Here is a 21,323-nt window from a genome sequence, read left to right as displayed (position 1 = left end):
CTATTTTCTTAAAATATTTTTTTATAAAAGATTATGATAAGGAAAATACATTTATCTTTAAATAGTATTCATCTCATTTTCATGGGATAAAATATATAACATAAAATAAATGGTGGAATTAGGGGTTTGTTTGTTTACTTCTTAATAGTTTCATTAACAGGCAGCATCTGAATCATTAAGAAGTAAATCTTGTTTGGTAAAAAAAATGTCTCTTAATGGTTCTAAAACTCTCTGAATGATTTTGTATCATGGGTGTTTCTTAACCATTCAACGCCCCAATTTCATTGTAAACAATTATCAAACAATTATATTTCATTTGACATTATATCACGAGAGTCTTTTAATCATTCTACACAAAATCATTCAGCAACTACCAAATAACTTCTTAGAATCATATGAAATCAGACTCTTTTTATGAGACCACATAAATAAACATTGAATGAATTTTCCCAATGAAACTCTGTGAAAATAAACCTTCGTAATATTTTTCTGTAAAAGTCTCACTATAATATGAAAACAGACTGATCTCACGTAAACTCAATCTCATACTGATATCTAATACAACTATTTATTTATATATTATATTAAAAAATATATATATCAAGAAATGTTGCCAACCCGACCCGTTTTCACTGGTCATGAAATTGTATTTTTTTATAAAAAAAATACTAAATTTGGAAAATTTGAAATATGGAGAAATGTGAACAAAAATAGTTGTGAAATAATAAATGGTCATAAATGGAGTAGGTATAGAATAGTGGTGGTTGATCCATGTAATTCAATATTCTGATAACCACATCCCATTCCCTTACTTTGTTTCTTTCCAAATCAAGCATTAAATCCATTTCACATCAATTAAAATCATAACAAAACCGTTATACTTATAATTTTATTATTATTAAATTATATTTTAAGGTTATATTGATAGAATATTAGTCCTGTCCCGTCCCGTCTCATCCAGTCTGCGTACCAAACACTACCTTATGTTCCAGTCTTCCCAAATTTTTTTTTCTTATGACACGAGAATTAAATCTGGGGAACAACAGCTGGAAACGGCTGCTAATACCCCGTAGGCTGAGAAGCAAAAGGAGGAATCCGCCCGAGGAGGGGCTCGCGTCTGATTAGCTAGTTGGTGAGGTAATAGCTTACCAAGGCGATGATCAGTAGCTGGTCCGAGAGGATGATCAGCCACACGGTGGATACCTAGGCACCCAGAGACGAGGAAGGGCGTAGTAAGCGACGAAATGCTTCGGGGAGTTGAAAATAAGCATAGATCCGGGAGTTCAGTAGTTCCTCATATAAAATTATTGACTCTAGAGATATAGTAATATGGAGAAGACAAAATTATTTCAAGCACCGACAGAACCGGAAGCGCCCCTTCTTTCAAAGAGAAGAGGACGGATTATTCACATTGTGGTGGTGGAGCGCATATTGTGTTTTCTGGGTTGTGCTTTTTGGCATACATAAAAATCATGCAAAACATGGGACAAGGATCTCTATCCTGTTTTATCCTTGTTCAGTATACCAAACACACCCTAAAAATATAATTCTTTATTTTAAATAAACTACAAAGAATTTGTGAGACAACTATGCTAAAATAGAAAACAAAGACATTTTAACAATTTTTTGCTCTAATAGTTGACTAATGTTTTAATATCATGTGATCACTAATGCTTATTCTGATGATACCCATTCTCTTCCAAAATACACTTGAGACCAGACTGTTTTCGTGAGACCGTAAAAACATTTTTTTACACTTAACTTCACAGCAAAACCCTATGAAAATAACTTTCACAGTAAAACGCTGTGAAGATAACATTCACAATGTTTTTACTGTGAATGTTCGTTTTTTTTACTGTCACAACATTTTGTTATGAAGTTTCAAGTGTAAACAAATGGTCTCACAAAACCAAATTGATTTCACGTGAAACCATCCTATAAATAGATGACAATGCACGACTCCTAATCTTAAAATATCAGAAGGTATTTTGTTACCACAAATACATTACAAAAATCTTAAAAAATACAACATGTTCATGCATCAATAAATCGAATATCAAAGGTGTTTGGATGGATCTGCCACACATTCAATGCTGCATATTCCTCCAAGCATTCTTTCAGCTGAGCTTCGGTGTACCCCTGCAACATTCACAACCATCACCAATACATTCTCTCATATAAAATCTACTACTACTACTACTAGTAAGAGGGTATGTAAAGATGCTACTACTAACCATTCTTGAAATCCTGTTGAGAGCTTGTGCATAGCTTACATCCATCTTGTTCGACCTCGCTGCTTCATCGCGTAAAATCGAATAAATATCTGAGATTGCATCGAGACCTGACCTCTGCCGATCTTCCGAGTACAGAGAAAACTTTGACATCTGCATCAACCTAAGTGCCTCGTCGACATCACTCTGACCAACACTGTCTGAGAACCTCAGCCGAGCAAGTGCCTGTTTGTATGTACAAACAACAACAACATCATCATCCGATGCTATTACATTCTTCTACCCTTTATTACGACATATATACGTATTCAAGAAAACTCACAGCGGATATCCGCAGAATGCTGAGAAGAGTTCTGACAGTTGTGTAAGAGTGTGGGCTGTTTGATTTTGCTTCTTCTTGCCTCATGCTCGAGTACGCAGTAGCTATATACTCTTCCAGCTCTCTTGGAATTGAAGGAGACAGCTTTCTCGCAGCTGATATGTATGCCCTATCAAATACCACGAAGCAAAATATTAAACTTAGTAACTATTTCACCGTGGTTGATTAAAAGAACTAGTTTCCACTTTCCAAGATTCAGTTTTCGATGCTCAATATGACCACACAGTATATTTACAAACAAGACTTGTGGAAAATACCTAAGAACAGAAGCTTCAAGTGGGGCAAACCCAAGGGCAGGAGATTCTCTGTTCTGATGGACATAAACAACATGCCTAGCCATTTCAAGATCATTGTCCATATCTGCTCGATCAAGGATCAACCACAAAAAATCGAATCTTGATAAAAGTGCTGGAGGGAGGTTGATATTTTCGGCTGGAGTTCTACGTAGATCATATCTTCCCCTTCAAGATAGAAACCCAGAAAAGAAAATATTCAAATTAGGCAAAGACAAGGACTAGAAATAGATCAGGAACAGAAACAACGTTTCATATGTACCAGGCAGGATTGGCAGCAGCAAGGACTGCAGTCCTCGCATTCAAGGATGTTGTGATCCCAGCCTTCGCAATGCTAACCGTCTGTTGCTCCATGACTTCATGTATGGCTGTCCTATCTGACTCGTCCATCTTATCGAACTCATCAATTGCACATATGCCCATATCCGCCAGCACCTGGTCAAGGACAGAGGCAGAAGTCCTTAGAACTAAAGTGTAATAATAACACAAGTTCCTGTTGCAAGAGTTCTTCTATACATGAATGGTAAATATAGTGGTTGTATGCCAGCAACTGGAATCCCCATGAAAAAGAAAATGACTTGAGTAGGAAGAAAGTTATCCTCACCAATGCTCCCCCTTCCAGGACCATCTCGTTCGTCACTGGGTCCTTCTGAACAGCTGCCGTAAGACCAACTCCACTGCTTCCTTTGCCGGTGGTATACACACCCCTTGGTGCAACATTAATTATGTGCTTAAGAAGTTGACTTTTTGCAACTCCAGGATCACCCATCAAACATATGTGTAGATCTCCTCTTATCTGCACAACATGCAGAGAACCATATTAGAATGACAAACAAATATATATCAGGATTGCTCATGCATAAGATATTAAAAACCCAACTTTTAGCTAACATAGATCTAATTCAACTTGTGCAAGTAATGATACATGGATGGCAAGAGGATGAAGACAGTAAAGGCAGAAAATTGGCCATATTATCATGCAGAAATCTTGTTTGTCAGGATATGAACATGACTCTCAACCATGCAATTACCTTCATCCCATCCTTCAGTTTCCGATGAGGAGCTCCAACCAAGAGGAGGAGAAGAGCTTTCTTGATGTCTTCATGTCCAAAAATCTCAGGCGCCAATGAGCGAGCCAGCTTGTTGTATATATCACCATCCTCAGCTAGGGATGCAATTTGTTCTTCCTCATCCCCTTTGAGTTCATACCTGAAGAAAAATAAATAGCATAGTCAGGGGATAAGTAGTGGCAAACCCTAAAACAAATGAACATATTTCTTATATTTAAGCGTCCCCAAGTAGAATAAACAAGGCGGTAAGGAAAACGCCTATTCAAACCCATGATCCATGAAGTTGTAGCTTTTGGGGTAAAGAGAATACTTAATAAAAGATACTTGTGAGCAGAAAAATCTAACAGTTGCTTACTCCTCGTATTTTTTCTTAAAATGGGAAATAGACATAGCCTCCAAGTACGTATCTGCCACTAAGCCTGCTCGCATTGCTCTAAATCCAGTATAAGGAATAGGAAGAAATATTCCGGATAGCTCAACAACGTCACCTGGGGATACCTGAAAATTTTAAGCAGGCGTTAAAATGCAGTTAAAACAATTTATACATTTAGTAATCTCTAAGATTAGCCAACTTCAACACAAACCTTTCTTGTAAGTTCGCCTCGGATGTGGACAGTCATTGAACGAGGAATATGACCTTTCGGAACATGTTCAGCAAGCTCTTGAAGTTTGGCCTGAATTTTTTTTTATGTTAACATCTCATGTAAGAAAGCCGATATGAAAACATCTCGTGTTACACAAAACATGAAAATCCTGCAAACAAGTATTTAAACTACTAAGAAGTGCAAAACAAGAGACCTCCTGAAATTTCAAAAACTTTGAAGCTCTGAGTTGAAGGATAAGATTTCCTTTTGCCCGATTAACATTACAGCGCTTGGATGGGCATTCAAACAGAGGCATGAACACTCGAGCAGTTACCTCCTGTTTCATAGAATTAGAATGTCATATAATCAAGAATGTCCAGTGCTAAGAAATGTATAAATAGGAAGTCTAGTTACAACAATCCCACATGCTGGATAGTGCTTTGAAGCACTAACCAAACACACAAGTCTGTCCCACTTCATGGACCTGCAGGGATTATTTGTGAAATATTGCTTTCATTGTGTGAGATTCCACAAAAATATAGCTCACAGACTAAAAATGGAATAGGTAGTACCATACTAGCAAAAAAAATTAAGCATCAAGTCCTTAACATACACAAATATAAATCTGAAGTGAGTGTAAAGTAAACATGATTACATACCTGATATATTTCAAAACCACACTCTTCACATGTGTAAACAGCAACCTTCATCAACGGTTTTACATCTGAACAACGAGTCACAATACCAGATATCTTGACAAGCTGACCAATGTGTGAAGCCCTAACCTCCCTTATAGTAAATGGCTGACCCTTGGAAGAAGCTCTGATGTAAACCTCACTGGTTTACAAAAAATGAGCATTAAACACTTGAATAAACTGTAATTTGAGCATTAACATGATTTTTTCAAGCAATTATCATATAAACATAATTCGTCTCAAGCAGAAGCTGTAAAATATAATATAGCTCCATTGGTTGATTCCATTAATATAACGTTAAAAAATTGTGGTCATGTTTTCACGATAACGACAAAAATGGGCATGGGTTATGAATTAAAACGAACCCTTTTCAAATACACTTGTCTAATTGCAGCAAATTGAGAAAAGATGTCAGAAATCAAAGTAGTATTCTTAAACAGGAAATGAAAACCAGAACCAATTTAAGCAACAAAAAAGAAGAGCTCCATTTTATACTTACTAAAAACGCTTAATTTCTGAGGGCATCTTCTGTTTTGGATCGGTTCCATCAGCATTCTCATTGCCTTCCTCAGCTCTTTGTGTCATCAATATGTCATGATCGTCGTCCGGGAGAGCCTCTGTTGGCTCAGGAATTAGCTCGTCAATGGCATCGGCAAAAATTCCAATATATCTCCGGGTATTTTCCGTAACTCGTCCCACAAACTCCTCGTCCAAATCCTTGTACTGATGGAAAGAGGTTTTTTAGCATCAAATCTAAAAACTAAAGCGGTAATAAAATAGTAACTGAAAGGAATGCGGAATATACATCAAATAGATCTTCAAGGTCAATTTGAATTGCTTTGACTTTACGATTGGCAACATCTTGCTGTGCAGGGAGCAAAAAAGAGTTACTACTGTAAGTAAATATATAAAATGATAAAACGAAGCCCTAAAAAAACATGAGTTATGTGAACTTACAAGAATGGTAATATATTTGGCATCGCCGTCTGCATCTGCAAAGTTTTGAAGAAAATCTTTGGCCAGATCTGTAAATTGGACAGACAATTAACACTTGAAGAAGATATGATGTAGTACATGGTTTAGAGAAGAAAACATACCTTTGTCTCGGCTGAAATCGACATCCTTCATCGTGCTGCCGGCCGATTGTAGCAGTTCGCGAACCAGAGACACAGAGAAAGCGAGAGAGCGAGAGAGAGAGAGGAGGATGAGGAGGAGGTAGCGAGAATTTCACAGATAGAGAGAGATATGAGATTTGGCGCCTAAATGGGGGTGGAGGGTATGTTTTGGCGGGAGAGAATGAAGGAAATGGTGATATGAAACCCATTATAGCTAAGCAGGCCATGAAGCCCATTATAGCCATGGGCCGGAATCGGATGGATAATAATATAATAGTCTGGGTTAGGCCCATATGACTATCTTATCAACCATATTTATCAAAAGTCTTAAAAACAATTTTTAATGTACAAAGTTTTACAAGTCTTAAAAACAATTTATAATGCATTAAATATTATTATGTTATGCATTTAGTCTTAAAATCTCTTAATCTATAATTAAAATAACATATAGTACAAGTTACCAATGCACATTATTATTATTTTTTCATGTTTTTAAGATACTTTTGACATCTTTCACTCATGTCTTCACCGTCTTATACCTCTATTTCTTCTTTTCATCCTCTAAGGTGAGATTTAAACTGATATTCACCATGAGTTATTAAAAGTTATCTTGTTCATCTCTCATTCAATTGCTCTCGATCCTCAATATTTGCCCTTGGTGCAAATCGAACACATTTATGGAGTCGTTTAAATATGTTGGATTTTAAATATATTAGATTTTAAACTGACATACAAATTTTTTCATCGATAGACTGTAATTAAAAACATAACTCTTATTTATTCAAATTGTATTAATATGTAAAGACCAAGTGTAACTTATATCATCGTTAAATCTTCTCTAGCCTTTTCCAAATGGGAGATGATAACGCTCCGGGGCCTGACGGTTTCACTTCTAAATTTTTCAAAGCCGCTTGGAGTATTGTTGGCAGAGATGTGTGCTCCGCCGTTCGTGAATTCTTCATGAATAGTGAGATCTTAAAGTCTATCAATAGCACTATTCTGGCCCTTATCCCCAAGACGGATGCCCCGTCTCGTGTTACTGATTTTCGTCCTATCGCTTGCTGTAATGTCATTTATAAAATCATTAGCAAGATCATTGCTGACCGTTTAAAAGATCACCTTTCTTCTCTAGTTGACCTCAACCAGTCTGCCTTTATCCCGGGTCGGCTCATTACTGATAATATTCTTCTTGTTCAGGAGCTCATGCGTGGCTATCATAAGCAACGCCCCCCCCCCCCCGGCTGTGCCTTTAAAGTTGATAACCAAAAGGCTTATGATACCGTTGATTGGCATTTCCTTCGCACTGCCCTATTCGGCTTTGGTTTTCCCCTTACCGTTATTAAATGGATAATGTCATGTGTTTCCACGGCCTCTTACTCGGTCAGTATAAATGGAAACCTCCATGACTACTTCAAGGGAGGCCGAGGACTTTGGCAGGGTGATCCTCTTTCCCCTTATCTCTTCACCCTGGTCATGGAGGTCCTCAACCTCTTGACCAAAAGAAAATTTCATGAGACGGACACCTTTTCCTATCACCGGAATTGTGAGGAGCAGAAGATCACCCATCTTTGTTTTGTTGATGATCTCCTCATTTTCAGTCATGGTGATAGTGACTCTGCCCGGGTCATAAAGGATTCCCTTGATGAGTTTTCGAATGTGTCTGGTCTCTTTCCGAGTCCGGCCAAATGCGAGGCCTTCTATTGTAATGTTGGCCAGCACACCAAGGAGTCCATTCAATCCATCACTCAATTTCCGAAGGGTTCCCTCTCGGTGCGTTATCTTGGTGTCCCCCTCATTACCACCCGCCTCTACCATAGGGATTGTAAGGGCCTTGTTGACAAGGTCAATTCCAGGCTTAATGACTGGAAGAATAAGTCCCTCTCGTTCGCCGGTAGACTGCAGCTCATTCTCTCGGTCCTGTCCTCGATGCAGATCTATTGGGCCTCTATTTTCGTGCTTCCGATTTCCATATCCAAAGAGATTGAGAAGCTCATGCGGGGCTTTTCTTTGGTGCCACGGTGAGCTAAAAAGAGGGAAAACTAAGGTTTCCTGGAAGACTGTCTGCCTCCCCAAATCTCAAGGCGGACTGGGTATAAAGAGCCTTGCCAGCTGGAATCTTGCCCTCATGGCCTCCCACACTTGGAGAATCCTTACCAATAAGGACTCACTCTGGGTTAAATGGATCCACTCCTACAGACTGAAAGACCGTAATTTCTGGGATGCCCCGATACGCAGTGATGTTGGTTGAGGCTGGAGGAAGATCCTGGGTATGAGGGAAAAGATAAGAGACTTCATTGTCTCCCAGATTGGTGATGGCGCGTCCACGTCTGCCTGGTATGACAACTGGCATCCGGCTGGGCCCCTCTACCGGCATATCTCTTCCTGTAGTATTCTCAACTCTAATATCTCTCTCTCTGCTTCTGTCAGAGATATTGTTTTCCAGGGAAATTGGATGTCTCCTCTCCTGAGGGACAATTCCAACCCTTCTATCCGTGTCTCTCCCCTCCCTGTCCTTTCCACGACCACCCCTGATAAGCTCCTCTGGAGAACTAGGGATGGCCGTCTCACTTCTTTCTCTGTTCGTGAGGTGTGGCTCTCCCTCCGTCCAAATGAGCCTGATGTCTCCTGGCATCATTTAGTATGGTTCTCTCAAAGCATCCCCAGACATGCCTTCATTTTGTGGGTTGCCCTAAAGCAGCGTCTCAAGACGCACGATAAACTCCGGTTCTGGGAGACCCATTCCGACCTGTCTTGTGCGTTATGTCAAAACGGGCCTGATTCGCATTCGCATCTTTTCTTTAAGTGCCCGTTCCCTAATGTGGTCTGGAATGATTTAAAAACCAAGCTGAATCTCAATGGTGTCCCGGACATCTGGGCTGATATTATTGGTATGTTTCAGCAAGCCACCAAAGGAAAGACCATATGGTCTATCATTCGTCGCTTAGTGCTTGTTGCGACCGTCTACCACTTGTGGCAAGAAAGAAATAATCGCATCTTCAAAAGCAAAAGAAGATCGCATAATGCGGTGGGTAAGACAATTACTGATGATGTCCGGTCTAGGCTCCTTAGTCTGACCTTCAAGCCCTCCCCCAATGTTGTCCGGGTTCGGCTTGCCTGGAACCTTCCTTAACTGTCTGTTTCGTTTGTGTAGTTTGTCTTTCTGTGTGTGCTTTTCTGCGCTCTGGGTTTTCTTGGTGCGGTCTAGGGTGTGCCTTTTTAGGCCCCTTCTCCTGCCCTTGTGGTGTTCCCTGTTGTTTCCTGGTCTTGGCTTGGCTGGGCCTTTCCCTTGTGGCTGGTTTCTTTCTCTTTCTCTCTCTCCCTCTCCCTCTCTCTCTTCTTCTCTTTCTCTCCTTTTCGTCCCTCTTCTCCTCTTCTCCTTCTCTTTCCCTTCTGGGTGCCTTGGATTCTAGTAGTTGAGGTTTCCTCCTACCCGAGAGCTTCATTGTTGCTTATTAGCGTTTTAGTGTTTTTTATTGATCTGGAGGGGTCTCCCCCCTCCCTATCAAAAATCTTCTCTAATAAACCCAATGAAACTTCAAAATTGTTATAATTCACGGTTTTCGCCGCATTGCACGAGTACACAACTAGTCTCTATGTAATTGTGAAAGGTTTATGATTAACGAGAGTATACAGTTTTCAGTGTCTCTATTTTTTTATTAATATGGATATCTAATACCTTATTCGATAAGGCGACCGTCCATTTAACGGGTAACTTGGAGTTACCACATTTGAACATTTGTGGCAACAAAACAATTTTTACTCCTCATTGGATGCAAACCCGGGACCTCCAAACACTCTTGATCTTTGGAGGTCAAACTTAAACCAATCAGACATCACTCTTGTGGTTCATATTGAGGTTTTTTGTGTGATAGTAAATGGCTTTTATTTTCCCATTGTTTAAATGTATAAAAAATATATTATTTTTATTAAAGGGGTGTTTGGGATTGCTTATTTGAAACAACTCATGATTTTCTATAAAAAATCTTTATCAACTTATTATAAGTTAGAATGATTTAACTTCTTCAAAAACTCTTTACTATCGGTTTGTCACCAGTATAAGCTATTTATCCAAACACTCAAAAGTACCTATTACCGGTGCCACACCGGAATAAGTCAATAAATTGTTTTTATAAGCAATCCCAAACACCCCTAAGATTATCCGATCTAAATTTGGATTTTTGATAATGTATATTAAGTTGGATTAGTTAATTTTGTTATTTGTTTATTTAAGTCAATGATTTTTAATTTGATATTAAAATGTTTAATTAAGTTTATTATTATTATTTGTTTGTATTAATATTTAGCACCTAAGATAAAAAAAATATATCATTTTTTAAACAAGAATACAAATATAAAAAATAATAAAAATACATATTTTATTTTAAATTCTTAAATTTTCAATATTAACATCATTTTATATTTATTATAATTATTATTATTATATAACAATGCTTCTTCTATATATGTTTATTACAACAATATTGTTTTTATAAATAAAACATAATACAACTTAAACTAATTTATATTTGAAGTTTTAATAAAAAGAGATGAGTTATTATCTTATTTTTTTTAAAAACTGTTGAAATACTGATAAAATTATTATTTGAATATTCAAAATTTAAATAATAATTGGTCGACTATTCTTTAAGTTTTAAAGTTGGAAAAAGATGATGGATTAGTTTCTAAATTTTTGAAGTTGTAACGGGACTAATGACATATTCTATGAAAATATATATAAAAGGAAAATTAAGGATTAGTATATGAAATTTAAAAAAAAAATTATACAGACAAACCATACAACTATCCATATCGTTAAAACTTGTAAAATTATAAAATAAATTATATTAGTTTTTATAAATAACAAGGCATATAGTCTTTCTAGTTTATTGATTTTAAATTTGATTAATATAATATAAATGAAAATTATAATTACTATATATTATTTTTTATAAATAACAAGGCATACTGTCTTTCTAGTTTATTGATTTTAAATTTGATTAATATAATATAAATGAAAATTATAATTACTATAGACTAATAATCATTATCATCTACTAATTAAAAAAAAAAGTAAAAAAAAGGGTACATAAGAGAAAGAGAAGTGAAATGATGTCATTTTTCAAACTTATAGGTCATTTAATGTTATTTACCAGATATTTTTGGACTTTTTAATAGATAAAAGGTGCAAATAAATAGAAATGTGAACACTTATTTTAGGACGGAGAGATTAAATTCATACTTATAATTTCCAAATTTACATAATTTTTGAAAATTACACTTCCAACCTCTATATATATATATTTTGTTGCCAAAAAGCTCTTAAAATACTAAGGGGCTGTTTGGTTTTTGCTGTATGGTTTGATGCAGAATGATTAAGTGGTCAGAATGATTAAGAGACTCTCATGATATAATGCAAAATGAAATATAATTGTATACAATGAAATTATGGCTCTTAATGGTTAAGGGAGATTCAAGATACAAAATCATTCAGAAAGTTTTAGAACCATTAAGAGACAGATTTTTTTTTGTTAAACAAGATTCACCTCTTAACGATTCAAAGGTTGCCTCTTAATGGAACTATTAAGAGGTAAACAAACAACCCCTAAGAGTTTGCTCTGTTAACTCAAAATCCATTAGATTGAGCGACTTATTTTAGAAAATTAAAATACTGATGAAGTATTATGACAAAAATCTGCAAACATGCAAAAATCCAATATTGTCACGATGATGATGAAATTTCATGGATAACATAATGATTATAAACCATGATTCATTGTTTTAGAAAATCATATATTCTCCATTTTTTACGACATCATGCAAAAGGACTCGAGTGCCATAAGATAGGTTCGAAAAAACAAACAAATATGTAAAAATCAGATAAATGAAACAAGATTGGTAAATTACTAAACTACCCTTACAAAATTAAAAATCCTACAACCTTGCACAATTCATTCATCCGCTTACCTCAATCTCACCCCTCCGGTCCAGTTTCATCAGTAGACTGCATACTGAACACACCCATCAACAGACGATCACCTCGTTAGAATATATAATGGTTCGTACCAAACACATCCATCAAAGAACAGACAGAGTCTGCATACATCTTACCTTCAAACCCAACTTTCATACGAGAACTGGATTTGTTTGATTTGATTTAACATCAAAGAAGTGTATCATATTATTAGAACTTGTTCTCAGCATACATCTCAAGTGGGCAAAAAGCAGTAGAACAAAAATCCAAACTTTCCCTCATGGCAATGGTTCATAAGCACACAAATGTATAAATATGCTGCTAAAACCCTAACCCTAATTAAAACCATTCTTCACTAAGAAGAGAAGCTGATCACATGCTTCACTTTCAACACTAGTTTCATCAAGAAAGGGGTGTTTCAAGAGGTGGGTGTACCTCAAATGCAGAAAAAGATCCAAAAGTTTGTCTTTTTTATGCATCTGATTCTTGCTACTCCATCACAACTTTGGCACCAACAGCTTTCATTTTCTCGATTATCTGTTCGCCTTCTTCTTTCGTCACCCCTTTCTTGAACACGATTGGCGCCTTTTCGACCAAATCTTTTGCTTCTTTAAGTCCCAGATCAGTAAAGCTCCTAACTTCCTTAATAATCTTGATCTTTGAAGCGGCTTCAAACGCCTCCAGTTTCAGTTCGAAAATAGTCTTTTCTGGCTTTGCCTCTTCTTTTGCTGCAGTTTGACCTTGTGTTGCCACACCGGCGGCTCCTGGTTTCATGACCGCCACAACTGGCGGCTCTTTCATACCCATCTTTTTCATCATGATTGAAGACAGTTCTGCAACTTCGGCCAATGTGAGTGATGACATTTCATCTACAAGCCTCCATACACGGTCTGTTGGAGGGCTGCGATGCTCCGTTGGATCAAATGTTGCAGGATCGTAATCTGTTGGCAGTCTTCGTTGTTCGATCTCTATTTCTTCCTCTTCTTCCACTTGTCTTGCAGGTTGACTAAAGTTTCTAGTCAGGATTGTTGACTTTATGGAAGCGAGAGAAATAAGAGGAGAACGTATAGATTTCGTACAGAATCCATTTGGTATATGATGCCGAAGCCTTAAAAACAAACTCATTTCCAATTTTCTACAAACCCCAGTTCAGTTTTTAACTGCCCTAAAAATAACACATTTGCAGGCTCTCGTGGAAGGAAATAGTTGTCTGCAAAAAGTAGAATTTCAGAACATCAAGATGACAACAAGGTTGTCTATGATACAACGAGTAGCGTTTACGTCATTTAAGAACTTTAGAAATACACACATATATGACCACAAACAAAATATTGAAGTTATATTGTTTTACTTCCATAAACATGTTTCTTGCATGCATAAAGTAATGAGCAAAATTCAATGGAAAAAAATTGCAGAAGCCTTTGTGTGGAACCAGTTGGGGCCAGACTTTCATTTATAGTTCCAAAAAATGGATGGAGATAGCAACCAAGCGTACATCCTACCCCTGAACGGGTTATTTAGCAAAATGGCCTCCTGACAAGTGCTTTTAACTCCATGACCTACTAACAGGTTTCTAGGCATTCTTGTGTATGGAAGTGATTATCTTTTGTTATACAGTGACATTCTCAAACCTGACAAAAGTTCATGAATTTAAAAAATCAAACCCTACTAGAAGGTCATTTAACCAAAGGACCCCCAAAACCCAACCACAACGTGGGAATTACAGAGTTACTTTGGTTTGGTTTATAGCTTAAATAGACGCATACACCGTGGTATATCATCTTATATGTCCTTGAGTGAGCTTATCCAATTCATTACCGGCAAAGTTTCAATTTGCATAAAATGATAATGGTAACAAAATTCATATCATAGGTGGCACACTCCTACCACTTCGTTCCTACCTCTTAGGTCCCGTTTGGTTTGCAGAATTTGGAATTGAATCAAATTTCCAGTCTTATGTTTGGTTTGAAAGAATGCTTGGATTTGAAATCCCACAAACATGGAATGCAGAAATCCCATGGGGGTAGTTAATCATTTTTAGAAATTATTTATAAAGAACAAAATTCGATTCCGTTCTAAATCCCACAAAACCAAACACACCAAAGATTCCAAATTCTTCCACGAAATCCAAATCCCTCAAAAACATTGCGTCAAAACAAATGGGCCCTTAGTCTCTTGCTATGTTAGCACTACAATTAAAAGAAGAATGCACAAAAAAATGACAACGATCCTGAACCACAAAGAAGGATATCTCCCCCATATTTGAATATTATGTATAGTTCAAAAGAAAAAAACCTTTTACGTACCAAGATTATTCACTAATAGTTTAAAAGAAATAAACTAAATGGCGCAATAGAAGCTATTAAAGAGATGACAAAATAGAAGCTATTAGCCATATAAAGATGCTTATATATAATTCAATTTGTCACATGCCATTGCAATAAAACAAGTCCCAAATATCTATATAATCAAAGGTATGTAGTACTGCAAGTAACATCCATAGTGAAACAAAATTGATAAAAAATGAGCTAAAATAACAGTTAAATAAATGTTACCCTCTGCTTTATTGTAATCATTATCACAGACGGAAGCTATGCATTTACAGTTTACTCCAAACATAACAAAATTACCATTGTTTAGTACAAATGTAGTGCAACAAATGAAAACACGACATCCTTAAGCCACTGCAAAGTCACTAGAAGATAGTCTAAACTATTCACTCTGTTGCAGAAGAAGAAATATACTTTGATTTTTAGTTCAAACCTTGTAATTTCTAAGTTACAATATATATACATATATCTTCAGAAATTTAACACCAACATTTATCTATTGTGTTGGCTGTTATAACTTTCTGGAAGTATCAAATTAGGCTCGAAAACAGAAGATACAAATAAGCCTGTTTGACTTGACAAATCATAGAATATCTCCCAGGAAGGGATCTTTCTTGCCTCTATTCTCCTAGACACTCTTCTACTTTCTTCTAAGTACAAAAAGACGAGAGGGATATATTGGATTCACTTGGTTTTGTTTATTTAAATTATAGAATGGACTGACAAGAAATTGAGCTCAAAGGTTCTTACTTTCGGAGAATTACTTCCCCTTCAGTGTGCTTTCTATTGAATTGGGAGCCGAAAGGTTAACAAGTTGCATCTATTATCTTCACTAACTCTTGTTCTCGACATTACATATGATGTAGCATAATAGTCAAACAAATTGTATACGTTGGTACTTGCTATGTTAAATGAAGTCTAAACATACAATCAAAAGTATATGAATTTAACTAATTATGAGCATAAATTACATAAGTTATTTTTAACAAGAAGATAAGTTCTTTTCCTGCTTCAATGAGATCAAAATCTAGATTTCCACAAAAAAGAAGCAACTGAAATGTTGCAGTGAAACTGTTTAAAGTAGGAATTTAAACTACTTCAGTGATTGTTACACTATTTGCTGCACATTGTACAAGCATTCACAGCCTCTTTTTCAGGTCCCTGTGGGGTTTTTAGTCGGACCGCCATCAGAAGGACAGAGGTGATTCACTGCTCTCAGCCTTAGGTATGTGATTTCTCAAATATCACCACCATTAAACTAATAAACCATAATCATGACATCGTTTCAAGAATTAATCACACATTTCCTTGAAATTTCTTCTAAAATTTCCAAAATCGTCGAAGAATCACTTTTTTTTGGACCTAGAATTGAAATATATCTAAAAAGACTATTTGTAGGTTAAATTGAGACTAGGGCTTTGACAAATAATGGGCCAATAAGACCTAACTTGCAAAGCTGCGTGTTAAAATCTAGTGTGCGCAGCTGTGTGTGCCGCCATTAAAGCTAGCAAGTCGGAAACTGTTTAACTCGATCCTAAACCACATACTAAAGGGAAGATCGTGAGAGTGTATGAAATGTGCAGGTTTGTAAAATTAGCAGAGATAAGCATCCAGAAAAAAACTTTAAGACACATATGAACAGAACCTTAATGCAAGAACCCATGAAAAGCGAACCTGCGGTGGCGTTCAGCGGCGGACGGCGGGAGCCAGGTGAGCGTCGTCTCGTCGATGAGGGTAGAGGGAGACTGGTGGTGACTGGTGAGACGTGTATATGGGCTTCTTTATTTTGTAATGGGCTTTTCTTGAAAATCCAGGTGGGGTCCAACAATTGGCCCAAATACTCCATTTACGGTTTATATAGTTCAAAGATCAAACACCTGGTGGGCGCTCAAAGAAATGGCGAGTACTTCATCTTCCTCCGAGGTTCTGATTCAAACCCTAACTAACAGAGGCTGGTGTTTTCGAGAAATCGATCAAATCAAGACGCTAATCGAAACTAAGTTCTCTGGGGATTATAGCACCATTGGTTCTATCGAATTGGAGCTCTGTAACATGGACTTACGAGTAATCGGAGGGAAATGTTTACCTGATGCTTCTACCCTCCGCAAATCCACTCATTTTCATGGCCCTAAAGTTCTTCAGGCAAATTGTTTTATCTTCTTATCCTACATGTCTTCGCAATTCAATTCGTGTTTAGGTTTTATTACGGAAAGTATAAAAATTGCTGCCATCTGGTGCTTTTGTGTAGGTATCTTCTGCGAAGGACATATGTAGAAGTAGTATAGCTGAGAGTTCAGAGGGGTCTAGCAGTAAACGGCTATTGAGATTGAAGCTTACTGATGGTCATTCAGATATGACTGCTGTAGAGTTCACTCATATTCCCTCCATTCCAGATAATGTTGTTCCAGGCACCAAGGTACAATCTTGAATTCAAATTCAATACAGTTGTGTATGGCATTTGGTGATTATGGGTTTTGGTTATGTTCTTTGTACTACTTAGGTTTTAGGTTACAATGACTGTGAAACATTTAGGGTCTGTTTGGTTCAGACATGGGAATGAAAATGGGAATGAAAATGAGAATGCCAGGGAATTAGAAATTGGGTACTCTAGTTTATGCACCTTTAGTTGATCAGTAAATAGAGATTTATGGAATGTATCATGGAAACAAGAAATTTCAAGATCGATTCCATCCGTAAGCAGAACATCTACAGGGTATTAAACCATAGTCTTCACACTGCTTTTTTAGGATATTGTTTTACACAATGTCTCCGGATTCACCTTACACCTACAAATCATAACTTGATTCTTTCGCACCCTTTATGGGTTTCGTGCATGAACTAATTCGTTGGAATAGGTTAATCCGATGAAATTTAAGAAATCGTGTAGAATACGTGGCCATAGTTCCAAAATAGTTTGACCATGAAGGAAAAGATAGAAAATGTGAACCACAAGGGTGGTGCCTGATTGGTTTGAGCTTAGTTTCAAAGGTCAAAAGTACCAGGAGGTCCCAGGTTCAAATCCAAGGAGGAATGAAAATCCCCTTGTGGCCATGGAGGTTCAAATGCGGTGACTCCGGACTATCTGCAAAGCAGGTGGTTGTCCTGGGATTAGTCGGCTAGCATGGCGGGTTGGATATCCAGGTTAATAAAAAGATAGAAAATGTGGATATTGTATCTCTGGATATCTTTGATTGTTATGTAGGTGCATATTCTTTACCATGGTAATATTGACTTACCATTTATCACTTTAAACATCATGTGAGCATCGAACTTACACCATTGAAGTATCTACAAAGGGAACTCTGGTTTTGTATGTATGGTTTATGGAAGCATTTTATAAGACTAAGTGCCCATTCTTGCTTAGGTTATCTTCATTCTTCGAGATTGATATTGAACTTGGTATGCCTGCTATGTATTATATTGGATGAGTTTGAACCTTTATTGCTTTATTTTGTTATAACCAAATATATAGCAGTAAATAATAGGCTAACATGTTGTTGGGTAATCATGAGACATTAAAATCTATGCTTGCATCGTACATGGACATTTTGCAGCTGTTGCGTGCATGCTTATGGCTCAGTGAAACATTATCTTATTATAGTTGTCATATTTGTAACAATCTTCTCGTAGGAGGGTAATCTGTCATTTTTTTGCTGTTTTTGGTTCACAGATCCGCTTGGAAAATAATGTTGTAATGCACAGCGGTATTTTATGCTTGAATGCAAAGGTAGTAACTGTTCTTGGAGGTATTGTTCCAGCGTTGTATGAAGAGTGGGAGATGAACCGTAAATATGCAGGGTTTACCCGTTCAACCTTAAAGTTGTCACAGAGTGATGACACAGGTGGTCCACCACCTTTCGAGAAGTTTCAGGCAGGGGCACCTTCAAGACGGATCAATCAACAAAACAGATTTTTTGGTTAGCATCAAAAAACATTTATCTGAAAATTGCATATCTGCTAGCAACTATTATGGACCTTCCATAAAAAAATTTAGTTTTATTTCAAATTTACTAAAAGCTTCTGGATTCTTATTTCTAGTTCTTTGTCTCTTTGTGTTATCTCGTAAAAGTGGTGTTGTTTGTAGCTCATGAAAGTTGGTTGATCAATTGCAGACAACTCTAAGGCAACATCGAAAGCTTCTGGACCTACTGTTTTCGAAAAGGGTACAAGGTCTGGTTCTTTGCAGACAACTGGATCACGAGCTTCTGATCTAAAACCCAATAGCAGGGACGCTAATGTGAAGTCGGGTTCTTTTACTGAAAAAACCGAAGAAAACCAACCTTCTCTTGAAGCAAGACCAAAAGAAGGTGTTATATATAATATGATTACAATATTCTTTACCTTCTATGATATAATTGTACCGACAGAGTTCTTCTATCTTTGACAGTAGCCGAGTCTGCTCCTGTGCAAAATCAGGCTGCTGCACAAAAGCTTCTCCAAAAACTGAGTATTTCTAACCGCAATGAAGGGCATTCTAGAGGTTGGAAACAAAGAGGGAGGGGTAAGGAGGAGGATTCTGATGTTTTAACTCTAGAGGAATGGGAAAAGAAAAGAGCTAGCGGGAGCTCTTCATCGAGACAAGAACCCCCAAATGTTACTCGAGATGAGGATCTTGCACGCCAGCTTCAAAACCAATTCGATTTGGAAGACATTCATGTTAGCATTCCTTCTTGTTTGTTCTGCTAGTATAAATTCTAGACTAATGATGCATTAATCATACACACAAGTGAATACACAATATTCTTTTCGCGAAAAGGTCAACTTTTCTGTAAAGGGTATTTGATGATTAATTAATTATTTTTCGTAGTGAATAAAAGGTCATTCATTTGGATTTTTTATATGCAATCGCAACCATTTCACTCAGATCATCAAAAAAAATTGACATGATTAAGTTCTAATTGGTTCAGGAACAGAGGGGTCCTCATGTGACAGAAGCAGATGATATCAGAATGAGCATGTTTAGTTTTGAAAGAGATGATCCTGGAGCCCATGGTAGGGGAGAATTCAGGGGCAGGGGGAGGGGGCGAGGCAGGAGAAGGGGGAGGGGGCGCGGCAGAGTTGGATAATGCTTGCCCCTGCTCTACACCGGCAGGTACCTTCGCCTTCCATTTTATCCTTTCTTTTTTCTATTTTCAGCCCCTTAATAGGCTTAACTTCTATTGGGCATGAAATAGCAGACCGAATACAAGTTACCTTAATAGCCCGTGATTATTATTGATCAAGTTTTATTTTCTAAAGACCACATTATTATGGACTAATTAAGCTCATGATTATACCGATTCTTTCCCCTGATTTTATCTGGGAATTAAAAAGATCACTTGGATTCATCCATGGCTTGCTTTGTTTATTTCTGATCCCTAAAGCATTTCCATTTAGAATAAGCAAGTAGGATATGTTTGTTTGAGGGACGGGAGCCAATGGGATTGAGGGAGACAAAGACCGAGGGCTGCATTATTTCCAGGGCATATCTGGTATTAATTTGTTTAAGGTGGCTTAATGGGGACAAGTGAGGGATCCTGGCTTATTCCATGTAACCATTTTGGCTGAATGACTTAACGATTAAGCCGTAAAGAAACACTCGTGTATGGCTGAGCGAATAAGCCATCCAGACAATTAAGCTCAATAAGCTGTAAGTAAACACCCCCTAGGCAGCCCATAAAAGATTAATGGTAGCAACGTTTTCTTATTGAAGGTAATGTAATCTTGTTCTTTCAAGTTAATTGTCTAATAGGTTCAAGTCTTTTATTTGACAAATAGTTTAATAAAACTGATGAATAATCAAATACCTAAAATACCCCTGACAAAGTCGAGAAAATTTGCGGACCTCAATCGTCTCATCAATATCTTTTAAATCTGTAAAAAAAGTATTCCACAAAATGCGAAGTTTCATTTTATCTGGACAATCCAAAATATTAAGTGTTGTATTTTCTTTGGAAGAGTGTGATTAATTTCAGGTTGTTGCAGAATTAGGACCAACTGCGAAAAGGATCTCGTGTCTCGGCAATCTTGACCATAATGATGGTGAACCTTCGACCAACGATCATCAACTATAATATTGCTATCAATGTTCGGATGCTGGTTCATCTTCTGAAACTCATGTGCCTCTACGGCCGAAACATCTATGTGAGTTTCATGTACATTTGGCACACTGAATTTTGTGATGGGAATTGTATCTTCGGGATCAGTAATGATAAACGTTTCTCGTCTCGAAGTCATCGTATTTGGTCTTGTATGACATTTTTATTATTTTATCATTACGTCTGGAATATTTCACATTTTTTCGTCGTTCTTTACGTAATCAAATCGAGCGGTGTTTAAACATAAAACATCCCAATTTTTGTTGAATGTTGGGTTCAAGTTTAGGCACACATAAAAACGGAGGTCATCTTTATAAACTAATTATTGTAATTTCTTACGTTAATTTATTGATGACCACAAATTACTCTTTCAGGTTTTGACCAGTTTTTTTGAAAATACGTTTATTCATCAATCTTTTTCGGTATCCCATGTTGGATTGACTTGAAGAGTTCCAGTCTCTTGAATTCATCTAATAGCCTCTTGGTCTTCAAGCTCATCAATATCGAGTTTCTCATCATCGTCATATTGTGAGTAAGTGCTCTCGGTATCGGTAGTTGGTGGCGTGCTTAGTCCCAAG

At 37.0% G+C, this 21,323-nt stretch overlaps 3 protein-coding genes across 3 annotated transcripts; 1 reads left to right on the top strand and 2 right to left on the bottom strand.

Moving 5' to 3' along the window:
* Nucleotides 1-1,954: 1,954 nt before the first annotated feature.
* On the bottom strand, nucleotides 1,955-6,380 carry LOC112517126 (DNA replication licensing factor MCM7). Its single transcript, XM_025124460.1, has 15 exons — nucleotides 6,350-6,380; nucleotides 6,210-6,277; nucleotides 6,058-6,117; nucleotides 5,752-5,975; nucleotides 5,217-5,394; nucleotides 4,772-4,894; nucleotides 4,558-4,647; nucleotides 4,329-4,471; nucleotides 3,935-4,112; nucleotides 3,508-3,699; nucleotides 3,166-3,338; nucleotides 2,868-3,071; nucleotides 2,554-2,719; nucleotides 2,235-2,456; nucleotides 1,955-2,139 (listed from the first exon to the last, which is right to left on the bottom strand). The coding sequence occupies exons 1-15, from the start codon at nucleotides 6,378-6,380 to the stop codon at nucleotides 2,035-2,037; spliced, it is 2,157 nt and encodes a 718-aa protein (XP_024980228.1). The 3' UTR covers nucleotides 1,955-2,034.
* A 6,140-nt stretch (nucleotides 6,381-12,520) lies between these two features.
* On the bottom strand, nucleotides 12,521-16,415 carry LOC112516826 (50S ribosomal protein L7/L12). Its single transcript, XM_025124058.1, has 2 exons — nucleotides 16,343-16,415; nucleotides 12,521-13,548 (listed from the first exon to the last, which is right to left on the bottom strand). The coding sequence occupies exon 2, from the start codon at nucleotides 13,461-13,463 to the stop codon at nucleotides 12,828-12,830; it is 636 nt and encodes a 211-aa protein (XP_024979826.1). The 5' UTR covers nucleotides 13,464-13,548; nucleotides 16,343-16,415; the 3' UTR covers nucleotides 12,521-12,827.
* Nucleotides 16,416-16,560: 145 nt separating this feature from the next.
* LOC112516809 (tudor domain-containing protein 3) lies at nucleotides 16,561-19,734 on the top strand. Its single transcript, XM_025124040.1, has 6 exons — nucleotides 16,561-16,810; nucleotides 16,917-17,084; nucleotides 18,339-18,585; nucleotides 18,781-18,975; nucleotides 19,056-19,324; nucleotides 19,576-19,734. Exons 1-6 carry the CDS (start codon nucleotides 16,565-16,567, stop codon nucleotides 19,732-19,734), a joined length of 1,284 nt encoding a protein of 427 aa, XP_024979808.1. The 5' UTR covers nucleotides 16,561-16,564.
* Nucleotides 19,735-21,323: the final 1,589 nt, after the last annotated feature.

The sequence above is a fragment of the Cynara cardunculus genome, assembly GCF_001531365.2.
Source record: "Cynara cardunculus var. scolymus isolate 2C chromosome LG 8, CcrdV1, whole genome shotgun sequence".
NCBI lineage: Eukaryota > Viridiplantae > Streptophyta > Magnoliopsida > Asterales > Asteraceae > Cynara > Cynara cardunculus.
Note: the sequence above shows the minus strand (reverse complement) of the source record. Positions and strands in the feature narration are given on the sequence as shown.

Bases quoted from the DNA above. Each gene is read 5' to 3' on its own strand.
- LOC112517126 (XM_025124460.1), bottom strand. From the start codon at position 6,380: ATGAAGGATGTCGATTTCAGCCGAGACAAAG. The intron at 5,395-5,751 runs GTAAGTATAAAA...TTTGTAAACCAG, and splicing joins TCAGAAATTAAGCGTTTTTA to TGAGGTTTACATCAGAGCTT. The intron at 3,339-3,507 runs GTGAGGATAACT...GTCCTTGACCAG, and splicing joins TCCTGGAAGGGGGAGCATTG to GTGCTGGCGGATATGGGCAT.
- LOC112516826 (XM_025124058.1), bottom strand. From the start codon at position 13,463: ATGAGTTTGTTTTTAAGGCTTCGGCATCATATACCAAATGGATTCTGT.
- LOC112516809 (XM_025124040.1), top strand. From the start codon at position 16,565: ATGGCGAGTACTTCATCTTCCTCCGAGGTTCTGATTCAAACCCTAACT. The intron at 18,976-19,055 runs GTGTTATATATA...TATCTTTGACAG, and splicing joins TGAAGCAAGACCAAAAGAAG to TAGCCGAGTCTGCTCCTGTG. The intron at 19,325-19,575 runs GTTAGCATTCCT...TAATTGGTTCAG, and splicing joins TCGATTTGGAAGACATTCAT to GAACAGAGGGGTCCTCATGT.